The sequence below is a fragment of the Ctenopharyngodon idella genome, chromosome 1 (genome assembly GCF_019924925.1).
Source record: "Ctenopharyngodon idella isolate HZGC_01 chromosome 1, HZGC01, whole genome shotgun sequence".
NCBI classification, from domain to species: Eukaryota; Metazoa; Chordata; class Actinopteri; order Cypriniformes; family Xenocyprididae; genus Ctenopharyngodon; species Ctenopharyngodon idella.
Window position 1 is genome coordinate 12,614,997 of NC_067220.1, and position 11,981 is coordinate 12,626,977.

An 11,981-nucleotide genomic window follows, 5' to 3' on the forward strand; every position below is an offset into this window, starting at 1 on the left:
AAACACACATTTGTCTCATTATTAAAGGATAAGTTCACTTTCAAATGAAAATTACCCCAAGCTTACTCACCCTCAAGCCATTCTAGGTGTATATGACTTTCTTCTTTCTGATGAACACAATCAGAGATATTTTAATAAATATCCTGACGCATCCGAGCTTTATAATGGCAGTGAACGGGGTCACAAATATGAGCTGAAGAAAGTGCTTCCATTCGCATCCATCCATCATAAATATGTGCTCCACACTGCTCCAGGGGGTTAATAAAGGCCTTCTGAAGTGAAGTGATGCATTTGTGTAAAAACAAAGTATCCATATTTAACAAGTTTTTCCGTAAGTTGAATAGTATGTTTGCCATTATAAAGCTCGGATTCATCAGGGTATTTATTAAAATATCTCCGATTGTGTTCATCAGAAAGAAGAAAGTCATATTCACTTGGGATGGCTTGAGGGTGAGTAAAGCTTGGGCTAATTTTTATTTGAAAGTGAACTAATCCTTTAACTCTAACATAATCCTTGTGACAACAAGCCCTGGTCTTCTCTTAATTTTAAAATTGTATTCTTGTGATTCAGTCTCTGTTTTCTTTCTCTGGAATTTGCAGGGGAAAAAAATATATTCCAATAATTACTGCAGCATGTTAAACTTTAATTTTACACATTATAAGGTCAAACGCTTAGCACAGATCAAAGCAGCATAATGCGGGTCATTTGGCTTGCTTGTCTTTTCAATGGAGTTTTATAAAGGGGCTCATTCAAAAGTCAAAACGGCGTAAGATGCGATTTCACGCCTTTTTAGGTTCATCCATAAGTGGCTACCAGCACGAGATAACAGCTGTGTGTCAGACGGTGTGTGCGTACGTCTGTGTGTATGCGTTGAGGTGAACGGACACTTGAGCGTCCCCCGGCAAACGCAGCGTTATAGCGGCCGCCGCGCGCGCCAGTTTCCGTTCGTCTCTCCGGTTGCTGGGCACTAAGACAAACTCATGCTCTGTTTGAGCAGAACACTATTACAGACGCGCGCGTAAATATTTGCTCAGAAAACAGACTCCCCATGAGCGATGGGTATAAATGAGCAAACCGCTAATTATCCATAACTCGAAACGGACGGCAAGACTTCACGAGCGACATCCATCCAGCATTACACGGTAAGAGAGACTCAATGGACACATTTAAACATTTTCTGTAATAATGAAATAACGAAAAAAAAACCTTTTCTTTCTTTCTTTCTTTTTTCTTTCTTTCTTTCTTTCTTTCTTTCTTTCTTTCTTTCTTATGTTTTTCCGTATATAATTTAAAATATAAAAATATATAAAATAGAATAAAAAAACTGAGAAAAGATCACAGCTGTTGGCTTTAATAGTATATATATATATATATATATATATATATATATACATATATTTGTGTGTGTGTGTGTGTGTGTGTGTGTGCAGAAATTGTGTACAATTACATTATAAATGTGACAACTTTCCCCAGTCTGGCATTTATAAAATATGTATATATATATATATATATATATATATATATATATATATATATATATATATACTCTTGTTCTGAGAAAACATTTATATATCTATATAATTTTCTTAGGATGGCAGCAAGTGTTATCAGGACACTGAGTAATTTGGGTTTCGCAAAACCCTTCCCTCCCTCCTTCTTTCCTGCTGAGGATGAGGAGGAGACTGAAGAAGAATATGAAGAGGAGCTGAGAGAGGACAGTCTGGAGGAGGAAGAGGATGGAGTAGCCAGTGAGTCTCAAGAGGAAGAGCCGTGGAGTTTTGACCCCTGCCCCAATAACGCTGAGATGACCAACCAGCTCCTGCGGTTCGCTGAACTCATCAGCAACGATGTCCAGCGCTACTTTGGTCGAAGCCAAGACCCTGATGCCTGTGACATTTATGCAGAGAGGCCATGTCCAAAAGTCGGGGGCCGCCAGCGATACTATGCTGACTTCATCAAAGTAGCATCATCAGGGCAGGCTGAGGAGCCTGAGTCGCTCGGGCCCCTTGCAGAGCTCTTTCAAGATGCTCAAAGGAAAGGGCGGGGTCTGCCCATGAGTCAACGGCGCCTGCCAATCAGCTTCTGGACAGAGCCTTTCGCACACCAGCTTGATGTGTTAAGTGATACCAGCACACAAGAGAACTCGCTCAGTATGATCGACACTTCAGAGAGCTCTATCAACATCAGCACGTCACTGAGCATGTTCAGTAACACGAGTGTGTGCACCATGACCAGCTCCAGTGTCTCAGGGACTCTCAGCAGCTCAAGCACCCCAGACTTCAGTGATTTACTCGCTCACTGGGCCATGGACAGAGAGAATCCCAGTGAATTTAACTCTGACTACCAACTATCATAACCAGTGTTTGCCAGTCATATCACTGCAAAATATAATTTAAATCTAATGCTTAAATCTTTTCTTTCTGTTACCTAGACATTTTCTTTAGAAAATGCATTTGGAATATCAAGTGTATTTTGTCATGTTCCAGTCTCAGATGTTTTCATTTATTTTAAGTATAAAACTTTTTTTTTATGCTATTTTTTTGGTAGTGTAACTGTATTACATTTTTAATACAAAACTGTATTTCTGTATAATTCTTGCTCTGTTTGTTTTCATGTATAAAAAGAATTATTTTGATAAAAAATGTATGCAGCTAAATATGGAATTAAATTACCCTGTTTGTGATTAATAATTCTGCTATATCTTCACATATCTTCTTTTACTATAGGCAGAAATAAGGAATGATCTGGTCAGGTCACAATCACAAAATAAATTGTGACAACTAGACCCAAACGTGACTAAATTAACATGAAACTTGTAATGAAGGAAATCGAAACAAAATAAATGTTACCTGAAACAATATATAAACTCATGTTCAACATTTCTCATTTTCATTTAGTTTAAGTTAATTAATTTAAATGGGTCCATGATTATGATTTCACTTTTTTAACTTGAGTTAGTGTGTAGTTTTGCTATTAGGGCATAAACAACATCTGCAAAGTTACGACGCTCAAAGTTCAATGCAAAGGGAGATATTTTCCATCACAAACCCCCAAAAATTTACATAAATCCTGCCCCTGGGAACACGCAACAAAGGTGGTGAGACCATGTTGGGCTGCTTTAGACAAGAGGAAGAGTTGTTGTAGTAGACTGTTGTTACCATTCCTCATTTTACGCCAGACTGCTTCACAAACGAGGGTCAATTCAATGCTGGATTTGCACAAAAGATTAACATGACGGCACATGCTAGTCGATGAGTTGAATCAACTCCAGAGCAACTACATAAATTTATCCACTAACCATTCAGAAACGTCCAGTTGCATTCTAAAAGTTGTAACTTCTCCCTGAGTCTCTCCATCAGTGTCCGACTGCGGTTTAAACAATGTAAGGCTGAACACCGTTACTGACAATCCTCATTTTGGCTGCGTGAGATTCTCCAGCTTTGTTGTTGTTGACCAACTGAAGCGTGAGCTGTTAAAGCTCCGCCCTCTTCTGGAAAGGGGGCCGGGAGCAGCAGCTCATTTAAAGGGACACACACAAAAATGGCGTGTTTCTGCTCACACCCAAATAGGGGCAAATTTGACAAGCTTTAATAAATTATCTATGGGGTATTTTGAGCTGAAACTTCACAGACACATTCTGGGGACACCAGAGACTTATATTACATCATGTGAAAAGGAAGCTAAATTAAAACTAATTTAAAAAATGAATAAAAACTACAGTTTATATAATGCAAAAAAATATATTTGACCACAGAATACTGAGATCAACCAATCAGAATCAAGTATTCCACACAGTCGTGTACTAATGACACTCGCATTCATTATTAAGAATGACAGTAAGAAAACGTTATGAGAAGGCAAACGGTAAACTGGTTTCAACACATTTCCTGGTGATAATGATCTGAATCTGCCCCATTATATGCACGAAACAAACTAAACTAAATGTCTGTCTGTTTTTGTCCTGATAAACACAGTCCTTTATGCTGAATAACTTACATGTACAGTATTGAATGCAAGTTTAGTGAGTACAGAATCCCACTTCTATCTGTGTTTACAATGCAGGAGTGAACATTAATGCATGTCCAGTTCAATAGTTTCATCATGTGTCCATGTGTTTCTGTCTTCATCTCAGTGCTCTGAGTGCTTACGTGTACTGAGCATGGGTAACTCTCTAGTGAACGTGGCATGTGGGCAGAAAGGTCAGATATGGACATGTGGTTTGGTCATTGCTAATTCGCACACATTGATTGGAAACGTTCAACTTCCATGAATGGATATTATTTATACTTCTTGTTTTATCATTGAAAATAATTTAATATGACACAATATTTATTATTTTGATTTTAGGCTGAATATGTACATCTGTACATGGACTATGTATAAAAAGTCAAAAGACATAAATGTAAACAAAATCACTTTTCATACTAGCTCATCTGTTTAAAAATTGGTTAAGATGAAGCAAGCAAAAAAGAAAGCTACAATATATGTTCAGGATACTACTAAGTGATATGAATATCATACGTTATTATATTTGCCTGTAATCTAATGCTAATTTTCCAACGGCACACTGACAAAGCACATGTGAAGTGGCAAGTAAGACCAGTAGATTTGCACCACGCAGGCTTTTCAATGATTCGTCAGCGTCAGTGGACTCTTATCAGCAACACAAGACCAGGCAGCAGCATGTTACAGCTCATTTCAACAATTTCCTCTAGAGGTCCGCTGAACTGATCCACTATGAGGTTTCTACACATTCTGTGTTTCACCTTCTTGCTCTGCGGCCTGTGTGTGAGGGCAGAGGTTGAAACCACTGATGACAACATCGAAGAAAAAGAAAACAACAGTGAAGAAAAAGTTGAGGACACCTCTGAAGAAGACACAGAACCAGAGAAACAAGAAAAGACAGATGAAATAACAGAAGAAAAAGACGTTTTGGTCCTTCATAGTGTCAACTTTGACAGAGCTCTCAGTGAGAACAAGTATCTGCTCGTGGAATTTTGTAAGTATGACTTTCCTCATATGATAAGAAAACATGTGCCTATGCATGAAGGTGCAATATGTATGAAAAATGAGAATAAAAAAAAGTTTCCCTTTCACTTAAAAAGTAGTTTTATATTTAGTTGCATGTATTTAAACTATCCTATCCATGAGCAGCACAAGAAAAGTTCAAAGATTGCTAAGTTTGTTTGACACATCATCCATCAGGAGCGCACCTGTTATTTCTCCCACACTTGAAAGGCTGGCCAGTTATGCAAATTTTACAACACTGTATTGTGTTTTTGTGCTATTGTCATCGCAATAAAATGTTAAAGCAGAATGTGAAAACATGTACATTATGAATGTCAACTGTCACATTTATTTAAATGCAGTTTGCAACATAGCACATACCTAACATGCAAAGCTAAAGTATATGGTCTAGTTGACACACTTTATACTCTTTCTTAAATAATTACAGTAAATATACAGTATACACCACCATTCAAAAGTTTGGGGACTGTAAGATTTTGTAAGGGTTTTTGAAAGAAGTCCCTGCATTTATTTGTTCAAAAATACAGTAAAAACAGTAATTCTCTGATGAATAAAGAGCTCAGAATTTAGAAAACAAACATCTGAAACTTACATGACTCTAAACCTTACTGCAATAGCCCTTGTGACAACATCCAAGTGTGACAACTAGCCCCGGTGTGCTTTATATGAAGGTATGTTGGTATGAACCTTGCACTTGTCTTTCAAAACATAAAAAGATGCTCCATGGTGTGGTCACTGCCGCGATCTGGAGCCCATTTATGCTGAAGTGGCTGGACAACTGAAAAATGAGTCATCTGATGTACGGCTGGCCAAAGTGGACGGAACAGAAGAGAAAGAACTTGCCTCAGAGTTTGGTGTAGAGGGTTTTCCCACACTTAAATTCTTCAAAGATGGCAACAGGCAAAATGCCACAGATTTTTCTGGTAATGTATTTATTTGTTTAGTGTGTTGCGTGATTTTATTTTCATACAGCGTGCATAAGCTTATAGGCATTATTCTGTGATTTGAAAAGGAAAGCGAACTGTAAAAGGAATCACAATGTGGCTGGAGAGGCACACGGGCCCCAGCGCTACTGTTCTCAATGATGTGAAGAGTGCCGAGGCTCTGCTGGATGCAAATGATGTGGTTGTGGTTGGATTCTTTCAGGTAAATTATCATTTGTTTGCATAAAGTAACTGACTTTAATGATCTGATATTGCCTTATAACGAGATTGTAGTATACAGTATATAAAAAAAAACCCCAGATAATGACACTCTTACAACAAAAGATTTATCTGATTTATTAGAATTGTTTCAAATGTAAATTAATTTACTCTCTCTGTCTATCCAAGGATTTGGAAGGAGATAAGGCAAAGACATTCTATGATGTAACTTTAATAGTAGTGGACATTAACTTTGGCATCACAAGCAACCCAGAGCTCTTCAAGAAGTATGATGTAAAGAGTGACTCATTGGTGCTCTTCAAGAAGGTAACACCATGCTCCTATAGCACTACAATTGTGATTGGTAGACAAACTACTATTGGTAGATATTTTAATTCATCACAGTGATTGGAATCTTTAAAATTTGTTGTCTTAAAAATTGATTCACTGATTCATTCTCCAGGTAACATTGCAACAATTGAATCTTTAAGTGTGTTTTGAGTGAGTCATTGAATAATTCATCTAACTGATTTGCTAAAAACAACATTCTAAAAAATGGTGGGTTAAAAATAGCCCAAATTGGGTTAAAAATGGACAAACCCAGCGACTGGGTTGTTTTGACCCAGCAAGAATTTCCAACTTATTTTGGGTTCATTTTAAATGATCAATATAGTAATTTTTAAACAATAGTTGAGTTAAATAAAACTGCCCAGCAGGATGGTCAAACATTTAACCCAACCTGCTGGATTTTTAACCCAGCATTTTTTAGAGTGAAGACGTCAACGGAAACAAGTCTCAATATCCTTTATTAAAATTTGCGTAATTACAATAGAGCAATTCCAATATGAGCCCTTGCAACACTCACAAAAGTATGTTTAAAGGGATAGTTCACCCAAAAATGAAAATTTGATGTTTATCTGCTTATCCCCAGGGCATCCAAGATGTAGGTGACTTTGTTTCTTCAGTAGAACACAAATGATGATTTTTAACTCCAACCGTTGCGGTCTGTCAGTCGTATAATGCTTGTCAATGGTAACTCAATCTATGAGAGTAAAAAAAAACATGCACAGACAAATCCAAATTAAACCCTGTGGCTCGTGACGACACATTGATGTCCTAAGACACGAAACGATCGTTTTGTGCGAGAAACCGAACAGTATTTATATCATTTTTCACCTCTAAAACACCACTATGTCCAACTGCCTTGCGCATCTGGTTGGTGAGGTCTGAAAACGTGTTCTGATGACGGAAGTGATGTCTCGCGCCTATACTTCAGTGAGTGCGAGACATCACTTCCTGTTGTCAGAGCGCGTATAGACCTCACCAACCGGATGCGCAAGGCAGTTGGACAGTAGTGGCTTATTTTCAAATCTCCCTCGTGCTCGTTCTCTCTCCTCGACCTGCCATACGCCCCCTAATGCTGATTGGTTACACTGTTTGTTGTTGGTATCGGCCAGTATTATTTTTATTTGAAATAATACTGAGTCCACCTTTAATACCGTACTTACAACGTTTAATTATGTATGGTCATGTGTCATTTTTACACAATCCCCTTTCTATGACCAAGATTGACCTACATGTCAAACTGATGACAAGACCTTCATTCAGTGTTGCTCCGAGTCTCGTTCAGGCATAAAACATCAGCGAAGGGGGTGTGTTCATTCAGTTAGTCTAACCAATGAAATGCATCTTTCCGCCCACACTCTAAAGCTATTGGTTCATGTTAAAGTTAGTCGTTGAAGGCAGTAAAAGCCACACACTTGAGCATGTTGAGCAACAGCATGTTAATCTTACATCACTTAAATGATTCATTTAAAAACACAGATTCATTCACAAACCAAACACAACTTTCTCAAGTAATAAAAAAGAGAATGTAATTAATTCAATAAATTTAGTTTGGCTATGTTCAGCTGTTGGTTCAACTATGTCCCTCAACCCCATGTCCTTCTTTTTGTGTATGTTCCAGTTTGATGAAAAGCGGGCAGACATGCCACTCTCCGAGGAAGTCAAGCTTGATAAAGGGGATCTGATTTCATTCATCCATTCTAACAGTATGAAACTTGTCATTCCATTTAATGAAGAGGTAACACTTTAAAATTCACTTGATAAACTGACCAATGAACCAGCTGCTACAAACAATTGTAATTCATCCTAAAAATATGTGCATGAATCAGAAATAATTTATGATATAATCACTATTTTTGTTACCAAAACCAACTTTTTTCTTCTTTCTGCAGAATGCTGAACAAATTTTTAAGTCTAAGGTTCGCAAACATTTGCTCCTATTCATTAATACAACTGTGGAATCCCAGAATGCACTGCTCGAAGATTATAGAGATGTTGCCAGTGAGTTTAAGGAAAAAGTATGTTTTTTTTTTTAACTAAATAGTTAAATAGAGTCATATTTGTTTAGCCCAATAAACATATTTCAGAGAACCATTTTAAACTTTGCCATGCTCACAGTCTGTCTGCATGTGTGTAGGTGATTTTCATCACGTTAGATGTTACACATGACAAAGTGGATCATGTGCTGAAGTATTTCAGTATCTCTAAAGATGATGCTCCTATTATTCGCCTGATCAACACTGAGAAAGTGGTGACATACGCAATGGAAGGATCAACCATCAATAAAGACACACTGAGAACATTTTGCCAGGGTGTTCTTGATGGTACTGTGAAGGTGTGTAATGCAGTAATATTGTAATATTGAACGATTTTCTAAATCTGCCTACTAAAAAAACTATCTGCATTATATTCTAGCCTTTTTTGAAGACTCAAGAAATTCCAGAGGACTGGGACAAGAATCCGGTTAAAGTCCTTGTAGGGAAGAACTTTAACGAAGTGGCTTTTGATGAGACTAAGAACGTCTTTGTGGAATTTTGTAAGTTAGTTCTTCTTAGGTTCAAATAAATATAGTATTAAAGTTACCATGAAAATGAAATTTTGTTTTTGTGGAATATTGCAGTGTTATTTTAAATAACTTATCCGTGTACATCATTATTTAAAAAAAAAGATCACATGCCCTCGTAATCTTTAATCAAATATCTTCCCCTCCCTCTTGCAATGACTTCTCTGATGACGTGTTTACTGATGCGAGGGCGGGACAACCTGTCACTCGCATGAGATCGACCAATAGCAAACCACAACAGTGTAACAATCCAATAAATTCCTCATTGACAAAATCAAGAGCCGCCTTACATTTTTTCATAACAGGGAAGAAAAGTCTATCACAATTTCCGTTTCATCTGACTTTATAATTTATGTCCTTCTCAAAGATGCTCCATGGTGTGGTCACTGTCAGCAGCTGGCTCCTGTGTGGGATGAGTTGGGAGAGAAGTACAAAGACCATGAGAACATAATCATTGCAAAAATGGATGCAGCAGAAAACGATGTGGAAGATGTCACTATACAGGGATTTCCCACCATTAAATACTTTCCTGCTGGGGCTGAAAAGAAGGTTCGCAACAACACACACACTCTAAAGCCTGTTAACTATCAGTGTCTTGGTAGTGGGACACTTGGCGCTGTTTTTATTGCCTTTTTTTCTGTTACATACAGTATTTTAGTAATCATCATAAATTAGGTATCACTCAAAAAACCTCTGAAAACCGTTTTAAAATTGGACTGCATTACCATGGAAATGGTATTTTAAAACATTATAGTGGACTCAATTTTTGTGATATCAACTTCAAATTTGGAACACAACTTGGTTAGACATAGGGCTTTGATTTTTCTAGCAATTTTAGGGGACGAAGACAACAATGTACTAAAAATGGAAAAGTTTTGAAAAGTTGCATGTTAAGATGACAACATTGTCAAAATGATCCCCCTTCACACAGATCCGCGAAAACGACTAATATGCTGTATTATGCTGCCAGGCCAGTAGTTGGCGATGTCACTTTGTAAAGAAACACTACGCAATAGACTGAACACGTAATACGCATTCGCAAGATGTAACCATTTTCACAAATTTACGTTTTTGTAGTTTACATTGAGACGATAACGGCATAATTTTCAAAAACTTGCACTTTGAAACCTGTTTTCAAAAGTGTGTTTTCGGGCCCCCAAAATGCCGTGTCATGTAAATGAACGGCCAAAACGCATAAAAAGTTTTCCATTTTTAGTTGAAAACAGTGTCCTGTAAACATCCAAATTATTTTGTAAAATATATATTTTGTATAGACCTTATGCGGCAGAGAAACAAGCCCGCCGCCATCTTTATAATATTGTCTTCGAACTTCTGTTTTTGCGGTAGCTCTGTACATTTCTATGGCGTTGATTTACTTGTTGCAGAGTAAATGAAAGTTATCGTGAGCATTGTAATGTTTAAAGCAGATGTCTTAACAAATGTCAGTAGACCGGGAAGATTTTAAAACGAGCAGTTCATTCATAAATACGTAAGATCGCTGTGGAAATACAAACCGGAAGACAAAAGACAATGAACTGCATAAGGTTTATAAAATAAAAAAATATTTAGTTCAGTACATTTGCTTTACAGTAAACTTCTATAACTTTGTTATACTTTCATTTCTTTCATTGCATTTACTTTTGCAATAATCTGTTGAGTGTCTTGCTTAAAAGGAAACTGATCTTATGTCTGTATTCCAAATCATTCATTAATCACAACAATTTAAGTTCAGATCTATGCTCAAAAAAAGGGTTAACAGGTAAGATATTATATTGTAAAAGGACATCATCAAATGATATGTTGTTTTTTTCTTATGTTATTATGTGTTATTGTGAGAATCGCAGTACTGACAAATTCTTTTTTAAAATATATATATATTTTTTTTAAAATCAGATTGTTGACTATAATGGAAATAGAGATTTGGAGACTTTCTCAAAATTCCTGGATAATGGAGGAGTGTTACCAGAAGAAGAGAGTAAAGAAGATGATGAGGACGACACGACGACGACGATGATGATGATGATGATGATGATGATGAAGATGAGGTCAGTCAAAAGCCAACAGATGGCTTGATTATTTAGCCAGTTATTAAGAGCAAAAAACTTGAACTTTTTGATTTGAGTAATATAGTTGTCGTGTTTCTTTCTGCTTTTCAGGTGTCGGATGAATCAATAGAAGAGTCACCAAAATCTACCAATGAAACCAGCAAGGATGAGCTGTAAAAACAAAGCATAAATCAACTTTGTACTGAACCAGATCAGTGTGAGATTTATGCAACATGAGCCAAATGTGTTTTATCAGATTAATGTCATTTTCTCTGCACTGGACCATTTCAACAAACTACATACCTGACTAAATTGAATAAAAATAACTTAACATGTAAAGTTTTTATTCCTGATCTATAACTTACTTCTGTGGTGTGGGATCCGTTAGACACTAGTATCAGTATTTGACTTCAGAAAATTATATGGGTGAATCTCACAAAATTAAAAACTTGACTGGATTGAAGCCTCTAGAAAAGTATGTTTTTTAACGAAAATGAATAACATTTTATGTCTAAAATATCATTACTGTAAATAATAGTAATAGGTATTACTACAGTATATCATGGTGGTATGTTTAACTATTTAAAGTATACAGAATTAAATGTTACACATCATTGTATTACAGTATTTTTTTTTTAGTGTTTAATGTAATACAATACAATTTACTGTATTGCAAATCTGATCACTGTTAAGAATAAAGGGAAATGTAATTACATTTCCTTTTTTAATCTTTTGGTTTTGTGGAAAAATGTAACCTGAACATGGAATTTTTGTGAGTTTCACCCTGATTTTTTGATGCATTTGTTGATGTCATGGCCTTTATTTTCAAAGTAAATAAATGATTATGATGAATTCAT

The 11,981-nt window shown here is 36.5% G+C and overlaps 2 protein-coding genes across 2 annotated transcripts; both read left to right on the forward strand.

The window, feature by feature from the left end:
- The first annotated feature begins 467 nt into the window (after positions 1 to 467).
- On the forward strand, positions 468 to 2,839 carry LOC127515577 (protein PERCC1). Its single transcript, XM_051899403.1, has 2 exons — positions 468 to 1,143; positions 1,592 to 2,839. Exons 1-2 carry the CDS (start codon positions 1,067 to 1,069, stop codon positions 2,355 to 2,357), a joined length of 843 nt encoding a protein of 280 aa, XP_051755363.1. The 5' UTR covers positions 468 to 1,066; the 3' UTR covers positions 2,358 to 2,839.
- A 1,835-nt stretch (positions 2,840 to 4,674) lies between these two features.
- pdia2 (protein disulfide isomerase family A, member 2) lies at positions 4,675 to 11,981 on the forward strand. The gene is made up of 11 exons (XM_051909229.1): positions 4,675 to 5,000; positions 5,746 to 5,952; positions 6,042 to 6,175; positions 6,361 to 6,498; positions 8,138 to 8,254; positions 8,409 to 8,534; positions 8,654 to 8,851; positions 8,932 to 9,052; positions 9,447 to 9,628; positions 10,973 to 11,124; positions 11,236 to 11,981. Exons 1-11 carry the CDS (start codon positions 4,739 to 4,741, stop codon positions 11,252 to 11,254), a joined length of 1,656 nt encoding a protein of 551 aa, XP_051765189.1. The 5' UTR covers positions 4,675 to 4,738; the 3' UTR covers positions 11,255 to 11,981.